Here is a 26,082-nt window from a genome sequence, read left to right on the forward strand (position 1 = left end):
AAATAAAGTTTGTGAATAAAGACCAACAATATTTACAGCATATGGCAGACGTCCCTTATCAAGAGCAACTTACATTTTTATCTTATTTTCTACCACAGAGATATTGAGCGTTAAGGGCCTTGCTCAGGGGCTCAGCAGTGGATGATTGGTGGACCAGGGATTTGTGCATACAACCTATCATTCAGTAGTACAACACCTAGAACTAGCTTGCATATCTGTATAACCTGTGTAATACAAGCTCCAGTAAATGCCACGATCACGGCCACCACATTAACGGTAAGCTGGAACTGCAGGAACTTGGAGATGCTGTCGTAGACATTGCGTCCCCACATCACTGCTTTCACAATACTCGAGAAGTTGTCGTCCGTCAGGATAATGTCAGAGGCTTCCTTGGCCACGTCTGTACCTGCAATTCCCTGCAATTAATATTAAGATTTTGATTATGAAAAAAGTTTGATCTGAGATTGAATATTTTTCCACAACATAAGAGACTCAAACATTTTTCTTGACCACATACAGTAGGTACAGTATGTCAAAGAGGGTTAGAGTTACATCCAAATAGAGATCTCATGCTTAGCAGTTTTTTCATGTAGTTTTCTGGTCACTTAAATTTAAGTACTGTTGAACCAAAGTAAGTGAAGCAAACAGAACAACAAAAGTGACAATGACATATCTACATGGCATCTATGTCAACAGGACCCCAGAAGATGTGAAAAATACTAAAATACTCTTGGTTTGTTGAGCAAGAACACAGATTATGTTATTCTTAATTTGTTATTCTTAATTGTATACAGGTGAGATGCGGCAAAATGTAGATCTGACATTATAGGACAAATTGATGATCTTGTTATCTGAACTTATCCATTCCTCAAAGAACACACTAGGGGGCACTGCTGCATTTTTTTTTTCACGTGGAGGACACAAAATGGCGTGATGCTGTGTGTCAGCGTGACGATAGCTGAGAAATGAGGACAGCCTGAATTTGGGTGGCACAGGAGAATGCACAGACTCAAGGATGGAATTACAACATAGCAGCCTGATTTCCCTCTCCTGGCAAAAAAAGATTGAGCAGCTGCGTTGGCTGTGGTTGAAGTGTGGTTACGGCTGAGGTGAAATATACCATGGCAAAGCCGACATCTGCTTTTTTCAGAGCAGGTCCATCATTGGTACCATCTCCTGTTACAGCCACGACCTGCCTCTGCTCAAACAGCGTGCTGTCGATTATACCTAAGACACAGCATCATTACAGGATAAACAACAACAACAACAACAACAACAATAATAATAATAATAATAATAATAATAATAATACACAGATATCCCCATAATAGAATGACTGCAGTAGTAAATTGGTACATTACTAAAATGATTCTTTATCCTGCACCAGAGTGTGTAAAAGCGCACACATGTTCTAACTGTAATACTGCTTTGTATCATATTATACACAACCGCAGTGAGGTGCAAGGCTTGGTTAAAGCTTCACATTAATGTTCTCATCAAATCAACATTAACAAATCAGCATTAATACAGCATAAATAATGTTAAAAAAATTACCTGTTTATTCCATCAACACTTAAAATAAGCGCACATAAACTGAATGATAAAATGTCACTGAGATTTAATAATCAGCTTTACAGTAGTGTTTGTCAACATTGGCATGTAAATACTCGAGCCTTAATTACGAATTCTGCCTATTAAGTTGCAAAGACATATTCATTAAGTCCTTGAATAACTAACACAGGTGTTCATTACTTGGTTTAGAAAATTAGCAACACCGGTTCACTTACGTATTCATTTCTTTGTTAACATACAGTACAAATTCTGGGCTTTATGGTTACTCCTATGGTTCAGGCATAAGAGTGTTTGCAGGGAAAATTTAAATCAATAGCATTTTTAATAAATGAAAATTTAAAAAAGCATGTTCAGTCAGTCGTTCTTCCCTGACAGTCAGTACTTATTATTTACCGTATATAAATTAACTCAAAAAAAGCTTTTCTAAAGTGAAATATAAAATATATTTGAATATAAAATAGAACGATGTTGGTCATTCTTTATTTTATCTAATTAAAATGATAAAACAAAAAAAAAAAAAACAGAACATTTTAATATAATTAACAGATAATGCAGATTTTCTCACCTTTAACAAGTGTGTGTTTATCCGTTGGAGAAGACCGGGCTAACACTCGCAGCTTAGGCCAAACTTTATCAATGCGCTCTTGTTCAACCTACAGATGACACGCACACAATAAGCTATTAGGGAAGTCTGATTCCCTGCAAGTGTAAGTGAAACACAATCCTGAGTACCTAAAGTCATCATCATAGTGTTACAGTCTTTACTTGTTAGTACGAACGTGGGTGTAATTAGAATATTACTCGTACAGTACGAGGATGCTAGAAAACTGAGTTATGGCAGAACAATGTCATTCTTTTGCTCAGTAATTATTAAGGGTGTTTGAATAAGATTCACTGAATTGCTTTGGTCCTCCAAATTCAAAGTCTGGTGCAGGGTTTAGCAAAAACTTTAACACAAAATAATTTATATAATTCATATTGCTAAAATAAATAAATAATTGAATTGCTTTATACTGTACATAAGCGAGATTGATCTCAGAAGAGGAATCTTTACACCTGTAATGGTTCTGCTAATGTATTATGTATTAAATAAATATAAAGTGCACTGAATGAATTGAAGACAATAACAGCCTAAATTTAACGTTAGGTTAAAATTTACACATGCTCAATAGATCAGGTTTATTTCTGGCACTGTGTCTATTTTATTTCTCCACTCTCTTGCCCAGAGTGCCACCGTTGATCCACAACCGAGAGCTGGAACGAGGCAAGAGCAAGTCAGCTGGGACCGCAGACAGCCAGGGCATGATCCATCGGATCATGATTTCGAGACAAAGCAGAGGGAGGTGAAGTTGAGGTGTATTCACCGTAACATGTATACATATGATTTGTGCCAAAGAAAATATAAGTGCCAAAGTATATGAGTCAAGAACATTAAACGGGTTTGTACAGTTAGTGATGGACTACATGGAGTGAACAAGGAGGGTGGTGTAAAAACACTGTGTGACTGTGACCACAAAGGAGAAAGTGAGAGAGTTGTAGGACAGCTGCCTTTGGCACATTGGGACAGCACGGGGCATGGCTTCATTTAAGTCCTCAAGAACCATGTGACGTATCATGAAACAGTGCCTCTGTGGTAAATCACCATATTTGTGGTCTGGGAGGTGCCCTAGACCACCAGAGGACTTTCTCATTTCAAGATATTATACAGAAATAAGCCCCATGGAGTGTTGAACATAATAAAGAAAGCTGGGTTTATGGTCAAATATGTAGTAAAAATGAGGTCTCTCCCCAGACTACTTCCACCAGGACTCATATAACCTCTCTGCCCTAGCCATCTTAAAATGACTCTTCAATTGGCACAGACCCATCAAGTTCACATGTAGGGAAAGAGATACACATGGAAGATTTACCACTACCTCAATCTTCTAAATCACTGAAGATAGGCAGGCTTTTTTGTCCCTGGCCATGGCAGAGAGACATGAGTTGGAATGAGAGCATTCAGAAGCATCAGGTCCCAACCTAAAACCACTTGTGCCCCATTTCCAGCAGAAAGAACCGGGTGCTGGTTCAGAGCTAGTGCTGGTGCTGGTTCAAAGTTGGTCCCACTGGCGAGACTTCTAAGAACCGGTTTGCTAGAGACGGCTAAAGAGCCATCACAGAGCCAAGACTTACGTCACTGAATACAACGTTATACAGCAGTGTAGGCGTAGCAGCGGCAAACACAAACACAACAATGGCGGATGTTGCTTTACTGTTAATGCTCATGGCTTTGCGAACCTAGATTGGCATCCAAAAGTGGCGAATCCTTGTTTAAGATTATTTAAAATGGCGATAATTATGTTTTTTTGTCTTGTTATTTACAGTAATCTCGCCCCCAGCTCCTGACGCAAGCGGTTCTCACAGTAAGTCTAGACCAGCAATGTTTTGGTGCTACTTAAGAACCACTTTTCCTGGTTCAGAGCCGGTGCTTTAGGTGTCGAAAAAGAAAAAATTGATTTTAAATTAGGCCAATCTGAACCAGCACTCAAACTGCCTTGGTGGAAAAGGGACATTGGAGACCATCTGTTACTGTACCAAAGAGTAGGTCATTAAATTTCAGGTCAATTTTATGGGGTGTTTTCTCTAGTCCCCTATGCTGACCTAATAGAATATAGAGACTCCCTCCAGTGTGGTTGTGTGCAGGCTATTATATTGCCTGAACATGAATAGGTGGAAATGCTAAAGATTAAAGAAATAGAGAGTCCTACAGTGACTGGAACAGTCACATTGTGTGGCCTGAGCCCAAGCCAGCCAGGGCAAACCATTTCTGCATGGATATCCACAATGTTTAAGCTGTTTGCTGTTTCCAATGCCTTGTATTAACAAAGTCTTGGAATGGCTGGGCATGGATTATTTTTATACAACCCTGAATTTGGTCAAGGACTTTGGTCAGGTAGTCTTGTCAAAGTCTAAGAGAAATGATTTTCTCCCATTTGTCTGCAGCAATTTGTCACACTTTGGGCTCTTTGGAGTTCTGGCTACTTTCCCATGACTAATGGACCAAATTCTATTGCCCCACTGTGCATATGCTAAAAACCTATTTAGAGAAATGGTTGTTAGTGTCATATGTAGCATGGCTGGGAAAGCTCACATCCTTGGGCAAGCCCTTGACAGCTTCTAAAGCCCTCGAGATGTATGCGAATGGAAGCATGGAGGTATAGTACAGTACCTGGGGTTCTACTTAGATCATTGGGGATCCCACAAATGATAGTATCTCCTGCTTCCTGCTTCACTTGCCTGATGTATCCTTCCCCCTTTTGTGTTGCAGACCAATGTCCAAGACAATGGGGTGGGGGATTTCCATCCCAAACTGAAGGATTGTTTTGCTCCAGTATTGCATCTGATTTTAGTCCCACTCTTTTATACGATTCTTACAGATATAATTTATTGAGTCACACAATGTCAGCTAGTTCAGATTTAATGATCTTGTGGTGGTGTATAAATAAGTTTGACATTAACACTAGCCTGAAGCACTCTATGTGTCAATATAGAGCACTATCTCGAAAGGAGGGTCTGTTCAAACACACACACACACACACACACACACACACACACACACACACACACACACACACACACACACACACACACACACACACACATTTTGTGTGTCTGTCTTAGTTCTGAACATGCAGTACCTCTCCTTTTTCATTACGAATCCTTCTGTTGAATTCTTTGCCATCAATGCACAGAAAGTCCTCTCCAGGGTGGATGATGCCACACTTGATGGCGATGGCTCTGGCAGTGTTGATGTTGTCACCAGTAACCATTCGCACAGTGATGCCAGCACGCTGACACTTACGAATAGCTTCTGGCACCTGCAGGAATAAAGTAGGCAACTGTTTCAGAATTAAGAGAATTTTACCAATGAAGGATGGTATATGAACAATTGTACATAACCTAGGGACTATGTAAAAAAAATTGAATTTCTTCTTTATAAGGCCTTTTGAATTTAAGTGGATTAGTTTTGTTGCCTGGTAAATTTTATTCATGTTTGGTCTGACCACTCATTAGAGGCAGATGGAAGAGGAAGAGCTTCATTAATAATTAACAGTGGAAGAGGAAGGTGACAGGTAACCTTAGACCTTTAACTGAAATGGATTTGTTTACAGATTCTCAGATATCAGTCTGATGATGGTTTATTAGTGAATAAAGGCAACCCTGATGATTGACTGTAGACTGTAGATGAATATTTTAGGAAATATTTGATTCAATAAATGAATGCTTTTTACCTTACAATGGCTTAATTCATGTTAATGAATGAATGAATGAATGAATGAATGAATGAATGAATAAATAAATAAATAAATAAATAAATAAATAAATGGCTGGGTTGATTTTTATGTATATGTACTGTACTAATTTGATTTTATTTTGAATGGCAATAGATGTTTTTTTTTGCTAAATGTCAAAATGATTCTTTCCATCTAAAATCACATTGCATTAATAATGATAAATACAGTTGCTGAAACGTACTGATATATAAATGACCCTTTTCTCCACCTTGTTAATTAACACAGCTTATTGTGTGCACACTCACTCACACTCACATGCATGGGGCAGGTAATATGTATTGCAGTGTTGATGGCTGTCATAGTTACACTGTCACTTAACAGTGACATCTAGCATATCTAGTTATAATAGACTCTTTTTCAGCAATTGTTGGGATTGGAATTAAATTTTGAAAAAAAAAAAAGATCAGATGTAATGGTTTTATGGCTTTCATTGTGTTTAAAATATCTAATTAGAGTCTGAGCAGAAAATGTCAGCATATAAAGACTTGCAAAGTCTTTATAGTGATAAGAAATAGTGCATTGTATCTGATTTAACATCCTATATGTCTTACAGCTAATTATGCGAGAGTGGTGTGATCTATATAACTAAAAATTACAATCATTATTTTTCGTCTTTGTTCCTGTTCTTTGTATTAATTATTTTTTAAACCCTGTTTATATGAAGATATCCTGCATCTGGATCTGTCTTCCTCCTCCCAGTGTGACGGATAATAATAATAATAATAATAATAATAATAATAATAATAATAATAATAATAATAATAATAATTTTGAAAAAGCAACACAACCAGCCATTACTTTACACCAAAATCTCACCTCTGGTCGCACAGGATCCTCAATTCCAACCACACAGATTCCGGTCAGGTCAGTCAGGATGATGTTTTCTTCATCCCAACTTGGCTCAGGATCAGCAGGAAAGTCACGGTAACCCACACAGATGGTCCTGAGACCATCACAAGCCATGGGTTCAATCACCTTCTTCACCATGTCGTCTCTGTCTCGAGGTCGAAAAACCCGGGGCTCACCTGCTTCATTTAGAATACGACTACACCTAGAGCATTGGCCAATATTTAAAATCAATTAGAATTCTAACTTTCAGCATTCTTGTTCAGCAAGTAAAACAAGCATTGTGTATACAATTTCTGCTTCAAACATAAAACCCCTTTCCACAAATAGACAGTTAATGTATTGAAGAAATATGATTATGTATTCAATTTATCAAAATCAAAACAATTTGTATGAGAAAATTGCAAATAATCATGAAATCTGTTTTAAAAAAATCTAAAATCTAAACAAAGGAATGTGAAAACCAGAAGCCACTTGCTTTTTCAGGATAATCTCAGATGCTCCTTTGCTGTACATCCTAAAGCTTCCATCAGGAAGTTTGACCACAGTACTCATGGACTTCCTGACCGAGTTGAAGGTGTAGACTTTATACAGCTTCTCTTCGGGGATCTGGTTCCGAACGGCCTGGTAATCCCGCTTTAGTCCCTGCACAAGTCCTAAAAGGCCACACTCGGTTTTGTTCCCAACCTGTTTGGGCAGACCTCCCTCCTTATCTGGGGGCTGAAATAAAGAACCACAAGATGGTTTGGATAGCTAACCCATAATGAGTAATGGAGATGGCTAATGCCGGCACTGGCATTACACAAAAAAATAATAGTAACATCTTCATGGAATCTTTACTGAAGGCATTTCTTAGGTTGACTGCAGAGAAATGTCAAGCACAGAGTAAAGATTTCAAATATAGTACCTACAGTAAGCATTGCCTTAGGATAAATTTAGCCCAATACAAATCTTTGGGCATTGATAAATGACTGTTAAACCAGCAGTAAGGACAATTCACAAGGTCACAGAACTGCAAATGCTTCATTGTTCCAGCAGCAGTGCTGCCTTGTCTAAGAAAAACAAACCGATAATTACACAGTACCACCCTAGAGACAAAAAAACTGAAAGCAAGAGCATCTACAAACATTTAAATTAAAACGGTTAAGACTGAATAGCCTGTTGTTTGATCACAAGAGCCCTATTGGGTCCCACAGGAAGGTGTGGACATTTAGAAGAGATCGGATCTGGCATGCAGAGCCTGGCTGAACGTCTGTCCTCTCCCCGGGCATCACACACTCCTGCGAGCTTTGGCATATGGCAGAGCGAAAATTGGCAGCATTACTTCCTCTTTTCCAGTGCTGCTCTCCACAATAAGGTCATTTTCATAGCACCTCTTTGATTATCGTCCCATCACCAGCACTCGAAGGGACAGAAACCAGCCATTTCGCCAACTCCCGACTTGCTTGAATGAGAATTGCTGAGCATAAGGAACCTAAGAGTGATAGTTGGCTAAAATCTCAAGCCACATGGTGCTGCTGCAGCCGGAATGAGCAACTTTGCCCAACATATAAGACAGATTTCCAGGTGACACAGTGAGAGATTTCACCTTGACACAGGGCTTAGTGTGAAAAGAAGCGCCTTTGGATTCCATGCACTTTTGCACTTGGCATTGCATGCTAGCTATTTCTAGAAAAGTATTTTTGTAAGTGCACCCATTGAACTACACGACTGTATGTGCAGAAATTCATTTCAATCCGTTATACTCTTGCCAACTATTATGTGCGATAAATAATCAGTGTATTTGTTTGGACGAAGACCAAGACATGACCAGTTTCTACAATCTAGTACAAGCACCATAAATCTAACACTTGCATACAGTTATACAGTAAAAAACTCTAATTTGCATCATTAGCCATTTCCAGTCATCCAGACTGTAGAGTCTATAGCTCTATAAGACTTTTTTTTAATTTGTATTGCTACAGATATATATACATTTCCACTTAAGGGCAGGGGTCAGCATGGGCACTTTGACCAGTCTACTGCAAGCTGAGATGCACTGTTCCAACAAGTCAAGTCATTGTACACAGTACAAAGTGAAATGACACAACAGAACAAAAACAAACAAAAAATACAAGACGATACGTAAAAGACAACATACAAAAGCATCGCTGACCAGTGTAAATACTGTGTGTTCTAGAAATACTGGAATTGTAATGAATTGTGCAAAACAGCAATCGTACTGAAATGTGAAAGAACAACATGTGCAAAGAGCAGACAGCATGTGCAGCATGTGCAGCATGTGCAGCTTTCTATCAGAGCCAGAATTCAGTTTTTCAGCAATTTTTGCTCTAGTAGCTCTTCTGTGGGATCAGACCAGACGGACTAACCTTCACACCCCATGCACATCGATGATGCTTTGGCACCTTCAACCCTTTGCCAGTTATTCTTCCTTCGACCACTTTAGGTAGGTATTGACCACTGCATACCTGGAACACCCCACTACACCTGCTGTTGGAAATGCCCTGACTTGTCAAAGGTTGCTCAAATCCTTAGAGTAGTAATCTTCTAGTTAATGTGATTGTTACTATTAAAGTATTGTTTATTACATTACAATATTATAGCTTTTTTTAATAAAAAGCAAATTCAGCCTGCTTAGATCAATAATTAAAAAGGAAATTACAAGCAGACAAGAAATTGGATAATAAACTATTCTTGGTGAGATCCAAGCACTGCACAACAGTTTTTTTAAGTCTAATTATTTATGCAAAAGTTGGAAAGCTGAAAGTGAGAAAAATAAAAAAAACTTGCGTATACTGTGGACTGCCAAAAACATCAAATCAATGGATAAACCAGACAATGCACCGAAGGCCCAGATGACTAGTCTTTCCAGAGGTCCAGAGACCTACCAATAAGTTTAGCCCAAAAAAAAATCCTAAAAAATCACTTACCAACAAGCACATGCATATGGAAAACGGTAATGGAACATTTGCCCATTGACCTAAAGAGCCACTCTATTTAAAAACACAAGGTGTCTGAACAGATACACCTAGTCGGGAATCAAAAATGTATGAGGTATTGTTAGAGTGACACCAGGGTTTCAGCTGATCTTTCAAGTCAAAGGTCACTGGCTGGGGCAACTGGAGATCAAAAGACCAGGAAATTCAGTGTTTGCATGAGAGCGGCATCTCCAACCTTTACAGTATCTTCAATTCGAAATGTCTGTTGAACCTTCAGTGGGATTTCCAGTAGTAATGTGAAGCTATTTACATATTAAGTGGCAACTGTAGAATATTGGTTAAAGTTAGACATTAATGACTTGACTGTTGCAAGCTGAACACTAGATCTAAAAGAAAGCCACTGCCAAGAAGCCTGCTTATCTCTATGCACTGTTAGGCAGAAAAGCACTGCCTTACCTGATGGAGATCTGCAGAACTTTTAAATTATATATGTAAATTACATTAGACAGCAAATCAAGAAATTATCCGGAATAGTAGTATTTTAAGGAGAACTGGAATACAGTTAGAGGTATGTAGAGATTTCACTTGCCATCGTCTATGACAGGGTGCCCAATTCCATGTGCAAAAAGCCAATGTGGTTAGGGATTTTCATTCCAACAAAGCAGGAGCCACACCTGCTAGCGAGTTGAAGGCCAAGATGAACAGATTAAACAGGTGGAATAAGGCGTAGGTCCTACTTGGTTGGGATGCAAACCTGCAAATCTCTGATCTTTGAGAGACTGTATGGACATATGTGGTCAATTGTTACGTTTCTTAACATTAACTCATAATCAGGATTGTTTTTCTTGTTTTATTTTTATTTTATTTAATGATGCTAGTAATTCATTTTCCAAATTGAAGACTATACACAAACTTCTTCATAGCTTTTTAAATTGTAAATAATTTCTCTGTATTGAAATGTTCTCTTGTTATTTGGGATTATCTGCTATTATCTACATTTTTACAAAAGACTATCTTACCCAACTTCATATTAACTGGACTAGGAAGCTCTGACAACCTTACACATTACATTACACTACAATTGTCACTTTTCACTTTAAAAATATTGTCACTTTAATTGTATACTTATCACTTTAATTGCATACTTGCACTAGAACGCACAATGGAAACGGTTTTTACAAATTCTTTCTACTGAATACTCTTACATTGTAATCTGTTTTTGGTACTACAGTATTTGTTTTTATCTCTTTTGTCTTACATTTATCACAATTTTAATGTTTGTTGCCATTCAACCCCTTTGTTCTCGTGAGTTAAAAACAAAGTAAGAATTTTATTGTACTGTATCTAGGTGCATATGACAAAGATCTTGAATCTGTTAGAATCTGTCAAAAAAAAAAAAAAAGCTTAGCAGCTTTCAATTTTTTACTGTTTTTTTTTTTTTTTTTACTAATTTTCTAAAAAAAAGAGTCAAGTACATGCGGAAGTCTGAGTGATGAGGTGCTAGCTGGAATGTAAATTCTTCAGTAGTTGGCTGTTTAAGGACAATTTTTCAAACACTAATTATTTAATTGTTTTAATTGCCATTTCATTGTGTTGTATGATTTAAACATTCTGTCGAGATAAGGGTTAACAATTGCATTAAAATCTCCACCATGTATAATTGGCAAATCAAAAGGGATGGAAAGATGGAGGCAGAAAGTATGGAATATGGATGAGTCACCATTGTTTGGCTAATTGATGTTTGCATTGGTTATAGCGCTGTTGGAGATATTTATTTTAATGAATTGGCCTTCGGGTCTTGTGTCATTGGTATTGTGTAGGAATTAGATTGTTTAATTTATATGACAGATACACCTCTTTGTTTGGCATTATAATAGGGGACAGCAAATGGGGTATAAATGGAGCACAGGCTGCTGGGTGAAGAGCAGGCCATGTACTGATTACATAAAGTCATTTAAGACTCGTAATCTCTCTAAGGAGGAAGCCAAAAAGCTTTTGCTGACTGCAGCCTGAATTAAGCATGCAGCTGATATGATATGAATATCAAAGTATTCTTGTTGTGTGTTTTTTTTTTCCAAAGCTTTCTCATCTCTCTGTTTCTCACCAGAGATGTGTTATGTAAGTCTTTTTATCCTGCTGCGAGGGCGACTCAGAAAGATCTGCTTTCGAGCTTCTATACTGCCTCAATCCAAAGGGAATTATACATAGGGCACAAGGTATAGATCGTCTGATCACCTTGAAGCTACAGTTAATGTCTTTTTTAAGTGGCTAAAATGTATTCTGTACTACGGCTGAGTCTATGGATCAAAGCTCTCGAGATTTGAGTCCAGACGCACAAACGGAGCGAGAGATAAACGAATAAAGAACACACAAGAGATCAGATCAGACATGTGATCTCTTAATGAACCAGTATCACAAAAGTTACATTATGAAGGGAAAAATCAAAGGGTAATCTGAAACCTGAAACCACCGAACAGATAGAAAAAAAAAACTCTGTTGTAACAAACCTCAGTCTCCCATGACAAAATATGCAACTCTAAATTGCAAAGCAGATGGCTGGAAAGCGATGATTCCAATTAGCACTGTCTGGTGTGAGGGCTGCCATGTGCCGGACATCTCCCATGTTAACAAGACTTTCTGTGTGTGTGGAGCAAGAGATACAAGCGATTCTACATTTTACTGCTTGAAGCTTTTTCTAATTCAGAGCACATTCATTTTGCCTTTCGAACGCGATTCTGAGACGGATTAATTAATGTGCGGCTTCATTTGCAATACATCAAGGGACAGCGGTTCAAATGATCTCATTTTAGCATTAGTGTTTGTGCCTGCAGGAATTCAACCAGTTTTGACTTATTAAGAGAGTATTAAACATCCTGCTGTGGTCCAGCTGGGAGCTTGAAGACCGCACAGTGTGTCTTTTTCTTAGCAGGCCACAATGTATGAGACCTTCAAGTGAAATATTATTTTCTAATTTCTATAATCACAAAATTTTAGAACTAGATACTTAAGATAAGCGATATTTGTGATATTTTCCCATCATTGTTATTGGAGGTTTTCACCAAATTCATTCGGTTCAAAACCAAAAAGTTGATACTGTCAGACTGACTGAGAGCATGACTCCATCTTTATACACCATCTGGTCTACCATATAGACATATCAGATGCCTCCTGGTGACAACCCTGCAGCTCTCTCAGTCGACCTTGGCTCAAACATGTACAGCATAACTCCATAAACTCACTGCAATGAACTGAAGTGAGTTAAAATAAAAGTGAATAATCCTACATTTATTGTATATTTGGTCTATCATTTAGGTTTATACTCTTTATTTTTATAATTTCATTTTACAAAAATAAACACTAAAACAATTTACGTTAATCAATTGCAATTTCCAAAAATGTTCGGATAAATTAGTTAAATCGCAACAAAAATGTTTTCAAAATTTTTTTTGAGCAGCTGAAACTTTAATGTTATTGCATCATACAACGTAACAGCCAATCATGTTCGAATATGCAAATACAGAAGATGCAGCATAAGGAATGGGAGAAGGTGCACAGGCTAGAAGGCATCCCCATGTGTATAATGAATCTGGATTTCTAGATAAAGTTATAGGTGCATCTGTAATGAATGAATTGATTTATCATTGTCATTAGAACATGTATTGGTTTGATTTTAAAACACTCTGCGTGACAGATGTGGATCTTACCAGAATTTTGGTAGTATAAGCACTGTTGATGGCTATTGCGTTGACCAGATAGTCAAGAGTTTTTGCTGGGATTGAACTCGGGTCTGGGATGGTTTTATAATGAACGTCGGCGACGTACAGCTGCACCGCTGTCATCCTGTTAGTGGTCAATGTGCCTGTTTTATCTGAGCAGATTGCAGTGGCATTGCCCATGGTCTCGCAGGCATCCAGATGGCGTACCAAGTTATTATCCTTCATCATTTTCTACAAACAAAAGTGCAATGGCAAATCGATTAAAATCAAAATCGATGATTTTGAACAAAAGCAAAATGCATTTTCTCATGCTACATATATGTATAACCTGCAAATAATCCCCACATTCCCCATGTATACTGAGGAAAATCTGTAAACAAATGCATGTCATACCTTGACAGAGTAGGCCAAAGAGATCGTAACAGCCAGGGGAAGGCCTTCAGGAACAGCAACCACAAGCACTGTGACACCAATGATGAAGAATTTCACAAAATACTGAATGTAAATAGGAGTGCACTCAGGAAGCCAAGGCCTCTTCTGGAGCACAAAGTTGTCAATGGCAAAGTAGAGCACCAGGATGATGACCGTGATGGCAGACATCACCAAACCTGAAGGAGCAAAATGTTGTGTACTGTGTGAACAATCAGCTAATACTTATACAGCATTATTAGCTACAACTGGAGCTTACAAATGAAGTATCTATGTACGTAAGTCCAAAAATAAAGACAATAAGATCAATATCCCTTGTTAGGAGATGACATCTATGTGTGTTAGAGGTGTTTGTATATTAAATGCAGCGTAGAAAATTGCAACAAATAAAATGAATTGAATATTTAGGTGTATTATGTAATAGCTGTATTATGTAATACTAACTGGTTGCTGGTGAAATATTAGCTTTATAAAAATATTTCAATTTATGATATAAATTCCACTTTTTAAATGAACCCCATTAACCACTCTTAGAGCCCACCGTGGTGTTAAGTGGGTCGCTAAAAAAAGAAGCGACTCAATTCATTGTATCTGTAAGACAGGAAAGGCACCTGCTTTGCCAATCTGCACAGCCAGCTTTGTCAGCTTGCCCTGTAGAACAGACTTCTCTTTTTTTGACACGTTGGATTTTTTTTTCTCCTTGTCATCAGCTTCTCCGCCCTCGGCACTTTTCAGCGGCTGCATCTCCATCGCCGCTGCTCCGTCCTGCTTCTTCACTGTAATAATCAGAGAGGATGAAACATCACTGCGAAGGTCAGACTGATCTCAGAAGCGCTGAGTCACAGCTTTCCCGATTATTAGAACCAGCGCATGCTGCTTACTGCAGCCACTTACAGGCAGCATGTACCAGACCTTAATAAGTAATGTAGACCATGATTCAAAGAGTCACCCATTTTTCATTCTTGTCAGAAAAAAAAAAAAAAGAATTCAATTAAAATAATACAATCAGAACTTACAGGTACAGCTGATATCTTTTTTTGATTAATTTGATAAATTAATAAAGAGTGGATTTAATTGCATGGAACCGAAGCACCGATTTTAATTTCAATGAACGGGACACGATCGTTCTTTCGATTTTAATTTTAAAGCAAATTAATAAGCAAAACTGTTTAATGAAGAAAAAAAAAAGTTTACCCAGTTTTCCCATGTGGTTATTCAGCCAAGGCACATTTTTGTTATCTTATGTTTGTTTTTAAAGTTTTACTCTTTAACTATGAGGAAAATGTATCTAATGAAAGACTATCTTTCCCAAAAGATTTACACACACTCCATAATCACTCCAAAGGCAAAAACATGACTTGACTGAGTATAAATAGAGACATTGAACATTGTATTCATTTGTTTTGTCGCCAATCCATTTCTTTAAAGAATATATAACATAGTCAATATCTGTAGTAATATAGATAATGCTCATATAGGCTACATTGCCAGGAAATACAAGAAAGAACTTTTAATAAAACTTGACACTGATCGCTTAAAATGAGATTAGAAAACTTGAAAGATTAAGAAAGTGGCTTCTGAAAGCAGGAAGCAAAATTCCCAAGCTTACTTCATTGGAGTACAGATATGCATCAGTCAAAACAAAACAAACTGAATGTCAGTCAGTCTTCAAAAGGTAAACACGATATATGTTACCAACTATCCTAACTTTATAATACACTCTTTGAAAGTCTGAGAAAGTGTATGCAAACTCAGTTAATATACTGTATACTGTATGGCCAAAAGTATGTGAACACCTCATAATCACACCCATATGTACTTGTTGAACGTCCCATTTCATATTAAGTCATTGTTTGCTGTTATAAGGCGTCCAAATACACTTGTAGCATGCGGTGTGGAGCATTAGTGAGTTCAGAGACTCAGTGTTTCAGTTCATCCCAAAGGTTTTCAGCAGGGTTGAGGTCAGGGTACAGGACACTCAAGAACTTCCGCTTCAGTTTTGTTAATCCATGTCTTTATAGTTTCTCTTAGTTCCACTGAACTGAAATCTTAACGCTCAAGCATTAAAATATATTCTAGACAATTATGTGTCTTCAATATTGTGGCAACAGCCTTCAGAAGATCTACGTTCATCTCTGATCATCAGGTGTCCACAAACATTTGCCTGAATAGTATAAAAAATCTCTCTGAGGTTAATATTTACACTACTTACATAATGTACTTAATGTACAGTACATTTTCCTCTGACCGTGTATGCCACTGTAAAGCATCACTATATTAAAGTAAACAGCAATATAAGAAAAATGTGCTGGAGTTTCAGAAAAATCAAAAGAATAGTACTGTATGTACGAGCTTTCTAGGCTAAACTCATTTTTAATATGATCTGTACAAAATGTCTCTACAACTGTCTTGCGCTTGACATGGATGGTCTACGCTTGGCATTGACTTTGCTTCATAAAGCAATAATTCAAATGAAATGCTGTATCACTTCTTTAAACATTTCTTTACTTGTAATGTACAGTAGTCAGTCATCCAAGACCTATTTGGTGTCTGAAATGTGCATATTTAGTTTTTTACTAGTTCGACAGTGTTCTGTACTAGAATAATCGTATGTCTAAATAATTTCCATATCAACTCCCCACAAAAGGCAATGTCTCACACGTTCCATAAAGTATAAAATAATCATAAACATGTTGTCGTTGTACTTCAGCTGCTCTATGTTCCAGGTCTCCATAGCGGTTGAACCGATCCGCACATTTTGAGATTGGCACAGGTTTTTACTTCGGATATGTTTCCTGACACAACTCTCCCATTTTATACAGATTTTGGGGGATGTGGTAGCTCAGTGGGTAAGGTGTTGGACTACTGATTGAAAGGTTGCAAGTTTAAATCCCAGGTCCACCAAGCTGTCACCGCTGGGCCCCTGAGCAAGGCCCTTAACCTTCAATTTCTCAGTTGTATAAAATGAGATAAAATGTAAATCACTCTGGGTAAGGTCTGCCAAAATGCTATGAATGGCTTTGGAACAAGCGCTGGACCACGAATTAACCCCTTACTGGTGGGGTCAGTTTTCTGTCCATGAATCAAACCTGGACCATGATGGTGAGAGTGCCTCTGGACCACCAGGCACAAAAACTAACAAATATTAATATACAAAACTGATTGTAAATATTGTCTATATAATTATCTGAAGAAATATCTAGGGATATCTAGGGATATGGAAGAAACTTTTATAAGTGAGAGAATGCTAGTTTCAATTATAGAACTAATAGCTATATAAATCTCTGACTTTATGCTGTATGCCTTTGTATAACCAGCGTAGAAATAAAACAAACTTCAGAGACCAAACATATTTTGGTTTTAATGAGTACAGAAGTATAACTGTGTGAATTTGTAATAAATTACTTATACTGTTTTGGCAAATGCCTCTGTGCTTTGCTTTGGATAAAAGCATCTGGCAAGTGAACAAATGTGAATGTAAATATGTCAAAGCGTCCTGATGGCAATCATAAAGAAGGTCATTTAAGCATAAACTTTATTTTCAATGATTCTACTAAAAAGAACTGTAAATATTCCATACATTATTTAGTTATCCTTATATACAAATGTTTTATTTCTCCTTCTTAGTACCTATTTATACGGACACCTTCTTGAACGCTCAGACAGTTATTGATTCCATTCGGATGGATATTATTTCCACTACCGTCGTTTCAGAAGTATGAAATATGCCTTGTACATTATAGTACTTTATGACTAAAGAAAGAGAGAAAGCTGTAGAATAAATCCAGTTTCAGACAGAGTGAGACAGAAGAACTGATCACTGAGATAATCAAGCGATCTTGGCACACTCTGAAGAAGAAGCAGACAGAATGAGTAGCGACAACACTGAAAACACACATCTGGTTAATGGGTGGCAACAACAGCGGTAGTGGGTGGGGATAAAAAGAGGAAATAAACCAGTTTGTGAGAGGAGCTCAAAGTGAAAATAGGTTACCTTTGGTCTGGTTGTTCTCCATATTTCCATCCTGCATTTTACCTACGATGGAGACATACGAGACACGGAACAAAAATAATACAGAGCAGACAATAAAACATCCATCACAGGGACGCAACAGTGAAATCAAAAATAAAAAAGGAAGACAGAAGATGAACATTTCGTCAACATCTCAGTGACAGTAACATACATAACACACAGTTGTATCATTATGATGTATTGACGTTTTTTTACGTGATGGATCTGCCAACTGATGTTTAAAATAACATAAAAATATTCAAAGTACCAAATTTAAAAGCACCAACTGTTCTGGTTTAGGGCTAAATGTTGGTGCACATTTGGTTTTCTTTTGCAGAAAATGTCTTATAGTACTTTTTCACCGACATGGAGCCACTGTCTGAACCAAAACCAACTAATCTCCACTGACAATAAATAAATAAATGAATAAAAAAAATGTAAAATTTGGTCCTGTCTGATGTTATAGAACATGTTCCACTGGCTGAAATCGCTCACATGGTGGACTACACTGCTTAGAGAAAGGTCATGTGGAGTCACATAGCGGTCATATACACGTCTATACAGCGGCCATATCTACAGTATTGATAAACATGCGATTGACCAAATATGATCAATTACCATCACGTTATCTGTCTAATCGATAAACCAGCAGTCTGAGAAATAAACAATTTACTGGCAACTGATTAACTGGCAAGGTTAAAAAGTTGTCAATATAAGCAATAATTCCTTTGGGTAGTTAGACACTAGAATAAAACCAATGGCTGGGTAGTATAAATAGCTGTCCGTTTATTATTTTCTAGATCAATAAATACATAACAGCATCTAAATTCAGGTGCAGTGTGAATGTCTAAAACGCAATCCTTTAGCAAGAAAGTCCGAATTTATATCCAGACACAACCACATTGTCAGTACTCAAAGATCACCTACTGTAATAAACCAAGCACTCAGGACGAGGAGCCAATCTTCTCATCCTGTCAGTTAGAGTGACGCTATGGAAACTATTAGTTTTAATATCCAGAATAAGGCAGTTCAGCATTGAGAGGTAATAGAGGCGCAAAACCTAACTGTTATTAGGTATAATAATCTATGAACAGTAACGATCAGTTCCACACAGTGATCCTCATCAGACTTTATTATAAAAACCTCTGGAATTGGTTCTCTGAACCAGACCTGGCTCTGTGTCAGTGAAAAGGGAAAATATGTACAGGTACTCATCTAAAAATACAGGGCTAATTTCATGATCTCAAATTTTCAGTGGCAGAGAAAAAGTTTTTCTGTAAGAGTTTAAAGTTTTATAACTTCTTTGGGGTTTTTTTGCCACAGAATATCTGAATTTTGTCTTAAAATGAGAGCTTGTATGTACTAAAAGAATAGAAATTACACTTTTATCTTATTTCTGATTTTACATTAAACATGGACATGTACTGTTCCATTATGACCACTGCACAGGAAAAGCTTTTCAGATATTCCATGGACATATAAAACACGCAAACATTACAACCATGAGGGACAGAGCAACAATACACAACCACACAGGACATGCAGGAGAGACGGACCAGAAGATGGCCATGCAACACCGAGAGTGGAGGAAGACTAAACACTAAAAATGTTCAGGAACGGAAGAGGAAAGTAAGATAGGACAAACCAAAACAAATTTAATCTTAAGTACTAACTGAATCTAAGTTATTTCACTTACTCTTGCTTGCTCTTGTATGAATGTGTCTCAAATGTTAGTCATATCTACTTCCTACTCTCATTACAACCTCAGCCATTTTATGAAGCATCCCAATTTAAGAACGCTCATTCAGTGGATGTGCTACCCATAATGCACTGGGAGCATATATTAAATTCATTGCTTAGAAATGGCACGGATGAAAAATATACCATCAATGATTGCGTACAGCTAGAGGTTGTCTAGCATCATCCTTAATGGAAGTTTTGGTTCAGTAACAAAGGTTTCAGCTGACAGACATTTTTGGCATCTGCTCAAGACTGGACATGACACAACTAGAGGAAGAAGAGGTACTGGTACAGTACTGGCTTTAAATGATAAGGTATGAGTTCTCTAACACTAAATGAAGATCATTAAATGTGAGATCATATAAACAAGCAACTTGGATGGGTTTCTGCTTTATCTTGTAAACTTGACAGTTATAAGGTACAAGCTAGAATTTTACATCCTAAACATAAATACTTCAGTTTTTTGGTTATAAATACTGACGACTTCACGGAGATATTTATTGTGTTGCTTCTGTCCATATAATTTTATTACTTCATATATTCTCAAGTTAAAACAGAGTTTTCACTGTAAACAACAGTAAACAACACTTACTGTAGAATCCAAATTTCTGTTGGCTTCTGACCTACGGTACAGTATTTGTCCTTCCATTCTTTTAAGCCTTTTAATGCCAACGGAAGTCTAATACCTGGATCAGATTAAACCCCACATTGCAGAATGGCCATATATCATGATACATGATGATTTATATGTACTATATAGTATTAACCATACTGACAAATACATTCAAAAAGGTACCATGGTAAAAAAATACTGATATTATTCACTGCTATTGTGAGAAATAATAAGAATTTACTGACAATGGCAGTAAACTAATCTCTTACACATACCCCTATTGCACTTTTTTCAGATTTGGCAGAGTGACAGGCAGTCTAGGTTTACAAGGCCAGAGATTAAGTTAAGCTTCAACCAATCAAAAACATTATCATCTGACTTTTCCACCACGTTCTTCTTCTTTCTTGCATAATTTGCATCTGTTTATATGTATTAAGTACTGTACATTTTGTGTATTTGTAAATGAATATATATTTTTTGTGTATATTTTGATTGGTTAGTTACATAAATACAGCCAGCTAGATAGCTTAGTTAATGTCATTGTTGTAAGTAGCTTATATTGGGTCCAATACTGTTGTGGTAAAGATCTTTCACAACAAAAATCTTAATCTTTATTAGTCATCTGATCTTTGAGAGGGAGATGAATCAGACCTAAGCTATTTAAAAAAATAGATAGTTATATGTGATATTATTTCTCGCATTTGCAATTACATTTTGTTACTAAATATTTTGATTGTGTTTTTTTTTTTTTGGTTTGTTTGTTTTGTTTGATATATTTGATATATCGCATTGATCTGGGTCTCTGATTCCCGACCCCGTAACTTTACACTCAGTCTTATTGTATTTCTGGTTAGATGCTAATTGCATATTATTTCCCCTGCACCTGTACATTGCGCAATGTCAATAAAGTTAAATATAATCTATAGTCTAAGAAGAAGACAATACTTTTTTTTCTGTACCTCAGTGACAGGCAGTCGAGCTCACTCAGCATTTTTCAGGCTCTGGCTTTGTTGACCCACACTTGTCCCTCAGCAAATTCACCAAAGCTACATTTTCCATAGATAAATAAAATAAATAGCACTCCTCTAAGCAATGTACGGTAAGTCCTGTACCCACAAGTCTGCACCTGATTCGACTCATCTATCAGAGTGAATCTGATTCATATTTAGCTTGCTGCCAAAGTTCCTCCTTTACTGGAATATTTGTATTCAGATATCTATCACTACACAACAAAGAAGAAGTATTACAAAGAAGGAACAAATGGAGGACGTCACAAACTCAGGATGGCATGCAGCAGGACGGCTGTCTGCAAAAGAGGTAAGTCATGGGGAAAAAAGAAAAAAAAGGGAAGAGACAAATAGAAGGATGAAGCCATAAAGGAGTGACAGACGTCTTCTCAACCTACCATTGACTAGGGTGGTATTACCAGGGGCATTTGCACCTGCAGCACCATCAGTGGCTATTGTTGCGATGGGGTGGGAGGAGGGATGGGTGTGGTCTAGCGAGTACCAAATGGGCAAAAAAAAACAAAAAAAACAAAAAACAATTAAATAAATAACATTGAACAAAAATAACATGGTTAAGAGTGTCGTAACCACGATTTAGTACAGTTTTAATATGCAGCTTTCAAATGAATACAGAATGTAAAGCAGGGTCTTCAGTCTCATCTGAAAAAGAGCTATAGCTACTGGCTTGCATTCCAACCAAGCAGGAGTTTAATCAGTTCATCCCTTCAATCATCAATTAGCTCCTTTTTGGCTGCAGTGGAAGCCTTCAGAAACGGTATCTCTTTACAGATCAAGACTGAAGACTCCTGGTCAAAGGGAATGGCGTCATCAATGAGTAACACAACATAAGACACATCACATGGAACAGACACAAAACAAAACTGAAGCACATAACAATATAATGACCAATGGCACATAACAATATAATGACCAATGGCACAGAAAAGTGAGGATTGACCAGATTTTAGAGACCAGAGAGTTGTCACCTTGGGAAACTTTACAATTTGTTGCCTATTTTTGTTGAAAAAAAATTAAAGTACTTATCAAATACGCAATAATATACACCAGACGTGATTTATGTTATTAAATGTCATCACCTGTTTTCTACATTACATGGTGTTATATAATCGCATTTCATTGATTATAAAGACTTCATTAAACTTTAATCAAAGCATTTCTGGGTTTTAAATTAATAATAACTATAGTCAGCTCCAGAATTATTGGCACCCGTGGTAAAGGTGGGTCTTTGGGGTTAATTAACTTTAATCTCACATTGATAATGAAAACAAAAGAAAAGAATTCAAATCTAATTGAAACTGTTTGATTTTTAAGAAAATCATGTGTTTCACAACTAATGGTAACTCTAGAATTTATTTTCTCCTGAGTCTTTACAAACACTTAAATCCTTATGCATGGCCTCCTAGTTCACTGGGCATTAAATATGATATAACACAGAGACCAAATTTCCTTAATCATTTTTTCCATTTACATCAACAAGATAACATCATTTACACATGAAATAAGGCAAAGGTCTTTGAATCTTCATTAATAAGGAAATGGCTTTAAAAATATCTAAACATCAAATAATGCTCTTACAGTATATGATGTTGGGGCAAGAATTAGAAAAAACCTGAGCACAGGAACGTTACAGAAGCAAATCATTTTCCAAGGATCATGACAGAGAAGATCGTAGCATTCAGGTGTTGCAAAGTCTCCAAATCTATCAGCGCCTACCTCCATGTCAACAGTCCAACTGCAAGTCATGGCAGAAAATGCCATTTTCATACATCAAATCACCAAAAAAAAGTTTTATTAGGAAACACTAAAGTTATGGTGCAGGATCTGTGATGTGACGCTTCTTTTTCCTCCAAAGGCCCAGAGAATCTATTTGTTTCATTTTTTAAACCGACATCAAAGACTCTATAAATCTGGCAAGATTCTAATTAGGTTCTAACTAGGTTGTGATCGGATACAAAAAAAAGTCCTAAAACCACTAAAAACCTGAGCAATGAGCTGAAGAAAAACAAATTCAAAACAAATTTTTAAAACAAATTCAAGACATTTTTTTTATATTTTTAAACGACTCTCAAATATCTAAACTATTTAAACTGACTTTCACCAAATATGTGGTTGCAAACGTGTTAAATGGCTTTTTCCAGGGTCAAATTTGGTGTAAACTCCAGAAACATGAATAGTATGTTAATCAACAAATGGAGACAACATACACAAAAAGCTAGTAATCCAGGGGCTCTAGAAAAAATGGTATTTATGGCATTCAAAATTTTGCCAGAACTGGCTGCTGCCTTCAGAAAGTTAAGATTCTGAAAATAAGGGAATATTTAAGATAATAACCTTAAATATACATTCATACTGACACACATTAACACCTCCGTCTCTAGATTTGAACTCTAATAAAATTCTGAGGTCAGGATCAAATAGAAGATTTCACATCACAAACTAAAGGATGAAAAAGATTAAACATGTTGGACATGGAGAAACATCCAAGATCTCTCCAATCTTAGGAGACATTAGAGTAAAAGGATCAGTGCTGTTATTCTCCAGGTTTAGCTTAAAGTTTTTTGAAGAGGCAGCTCAAGGGTTAAGGCGCTGGGTTATAGATCAGTAGGTTGGGGGTTTAAGCCTGAGATCCACCAAGCTGCTACTGTTGGGGCATTGAGCTGTGAAGAAAAGAATTTCACTATATGGATATGTTCTAATGCAAGTAAGAAATCTAAAAAGTCTTCTTAATTGCCAGGAAATCGGTATATAGGCATTTAAATGAAACAGTAAAGCCTTCCCAAATATCTAAACCCATGTGCTATTCATGTTCAGTGATTTGTATAAAGGGTGCCAATAATTTTGTTGTTGACAGAACATACAGTATTTTAGTGCTACATATCTACAGCAGCACGGTTGCAGCATCTACAAGATTCACTTAGAAATCTGAAGCAACTTCTGGTGCCACTCAGAGAACCAGAGGCACAGATAAACCAAAGTACTGTAATAAATCAAGTCCCTAAGTTGTAAGCTCTAAATATATTTTTATTAAGATTTGGTCAACCCATTGCTCAGCAGGTCTATGCAGGCATATGGATGGGATGCATCTGTGGACTTAAAAAGGTGCAGTAGGCAAGATTTTCTTTTTAAGTAAAGAATTGCTGTGATTGAAGCTGTGCTGAGGATGGGGGGAAAGGGTATTAAAAGGATTAAAGGGAAACTTCGTTGTTCCTGGGGTAAAGTAGGGTCCAGGGGAAACAGAGTAATACTCTACCTGCTAGCTGTCGGCCATCTTCCATTGCCTGACCTGTGTTATAGTTTACAGAATGACAAGAACATAAGGCCTCACACTGGTACACAGCATTAGTAAATCACATTGGTCTACCGATCTTCAGAAGGTAGGATTTTTCACTATACATTACCCCATGAGGTACATTTTACAAAGAATGAAAAAGACCTCACAGTGGCACTGCATTCGAAAAATTCCTGTACATTGATCATTTCATTTCTGGTCAGGAAAAAAATACAAATTCACATTCACACTAGTGTGAATTGTAGTTACTGTTATACCCAGTCAGGTAAAAGTCCTTATGTGTGCAGAAGACTAATCATTAACACTGGTTTATCTTTTAAGCAACAAAGAAAGTCATTGTGTCAAAAAGGTTTGATCTCAAGATCTAGTGGATCTCAAATCAAAGCACTTTCCAGAGTTTCATAAGCAAACATTTTGTTTTTTAAGACCCAGGTTTGTTTTTGCACCCAGAGTTAAGTCAAACCTGGATGTAGTCCTGGGAATCAAACCCTGGTCAACACAAAACTTGAGATTTTTAATATGAGAGTCCCTTCAAGCCAACTTGCAGGCAAATGAGCCACATAATGGGTTTAACTTCCTTAGTTTCCTACATGATGTTTTAATATATTTTCATAATATATTTAAAGGTATGTGTAAATGTTCAGAAAGCTTGTATAACGAAGAACCTCCTCTGAAGAAGTTTCTTAAAGAAAAGTAAAAATCAGTTGTATAATTAATACATAAACTTTTAGGGTGTCTGTAAGTCTGTATACTTAGCATGAGGTTTTTGATTATAGCCATAACTAACTTCGGCTGCAACAACCTAGTCACTAAGCTATTGTTTTAACAGTTTAACCTTAAAAAAAATGATCTACTAGCTGGACATACTGTAACCTTCTGGATAATATACTTCTGCTTACTGGTTAGCTAAGTGCTATTGGACTGTTAGAAAGTACTGACAACTTTTTAGCTTCATCTATCTCATGTGTTCGCAAAAAGCATCAGCCATTATGAGAAATATTCACTTGAACATATCAATCTTCTTCCAAAAAAGCTTAATAATTCACTCTGCATGTTAGAGTGTTACTCTCGGTAGCTAGCAGGCTGTGTGTATTACCCATTGTGAGAAACCGCTGCTGATATAAATCATAATCTCACTTACATGTCTAACATATGTTCAGTCCCTTATTTTCAGTTCTAGCGTGAACTCTTAACAAACTACAGCTTTATCAATACCTACCTACGCTGTATAATGTTTCGCTTTGCAAGATCAACCACAATTCATTATGTTGTACATTTTGTAGACTTAATACAAACCTAGTACAGTATTTTCACAGGCATGAAATTGACTGCTGATTTTTTTTTTTTTTTTTTTTTTTTTACCCTTTGTGGTTCAGTGCTAAAACTGACCTTCTTATCTTTTACTTGTAATGGTATTAATAAGAAACTTCACTTTGAATTCATTTTTGAAACTAAAAAGACCACTGTAATTATTTAGTGAGCAGTGACATTTAGTTTGAAGACGTGCAAAATTGGGTTACACAAAAACCCAAGGCAAAACAGAAACCAGAGGGTTTTTTTAGCC

At 36.8% G+C, this 26,082-nt stretch overlaps 1 protein-coding gene across 12 annotated transcripts in view; it reads right to left on the reverse strand.

The window, feature by feature from the left end:
• The window catches only part of atp2b2 (ATPase plasma membrane Ca2+ transporting 2), a 159,450-nt gene that overhangs the window by 14,136 nt on the left and 119,232 nt on the right, over positions 1-26,082 (reverse strand). For 9 of the 12 annotated variants that reach the window (XM_027165455.2, XM_027165456.2, XM_027165458.2 and 6 more), the window contains exons 7-18: positions 24,480-24,512; positions 21,607-21,699; positions 17,831-17,872; positions 14,448-14,612; positions 13,801-14,015; positions 13,396-13,638; positions 7,231-7,472; positions 6,723-6,957; positions 5,250-5,429; positions 2,138-2,225; positions 1,121-1,227; positions 225-416 (exon numbers count right to left, since the gene is read on the reverse strand). In XM_027165455.2, coding sequence (XP_027021256.1) covers positions 225-416; positions 1,121-1,227; positions 2,138-2,225; positions 5,250-5,429; positions 6,723-6,957; positions 7,231-7,472; positions 13,396-13,638; positions 13,801-14,015; positions 14,448-14,612; positions 17,831-17,872; positions 21,607-21,699; positions 24,480-24,512 — 1,835 coding nt within the window. The remainder of the gene's footprint in view (positions 1-224; positions 417-1,120; positions 1,228-2,137; positions 2,226-5,249; positions 5,430-6,722; positions 6,958-7,230; positions 7,473-13,395; positions 13,639-13,800; positions 14,016-14,447; positions 14,613-17,830; positions 17,873-21,606; positions 21,700-24,479; positions 24,513-26,082) is intronic. The other 3 variants (XM_047809995.1, XM_047809999.1, XM_047809992.1) reach the window with 2 other exon arrangements.

Source organism: Tachysurus fulvidraco, chromosome 2, assembly GCF_022655615.1.
Source record: "Tachysurus fulvidraco isolate hzauxx_2018 chromosome 2, HZAU_PFXX_2.0, whole genome shotgun sequence".
Classification (NCBI taxonomy): Eukaryota; Metazoa; Chordata; class Actinopteri; order Siluriformes; family Bagridae; genus Tachysurus; species Tachysurus fulvidraco.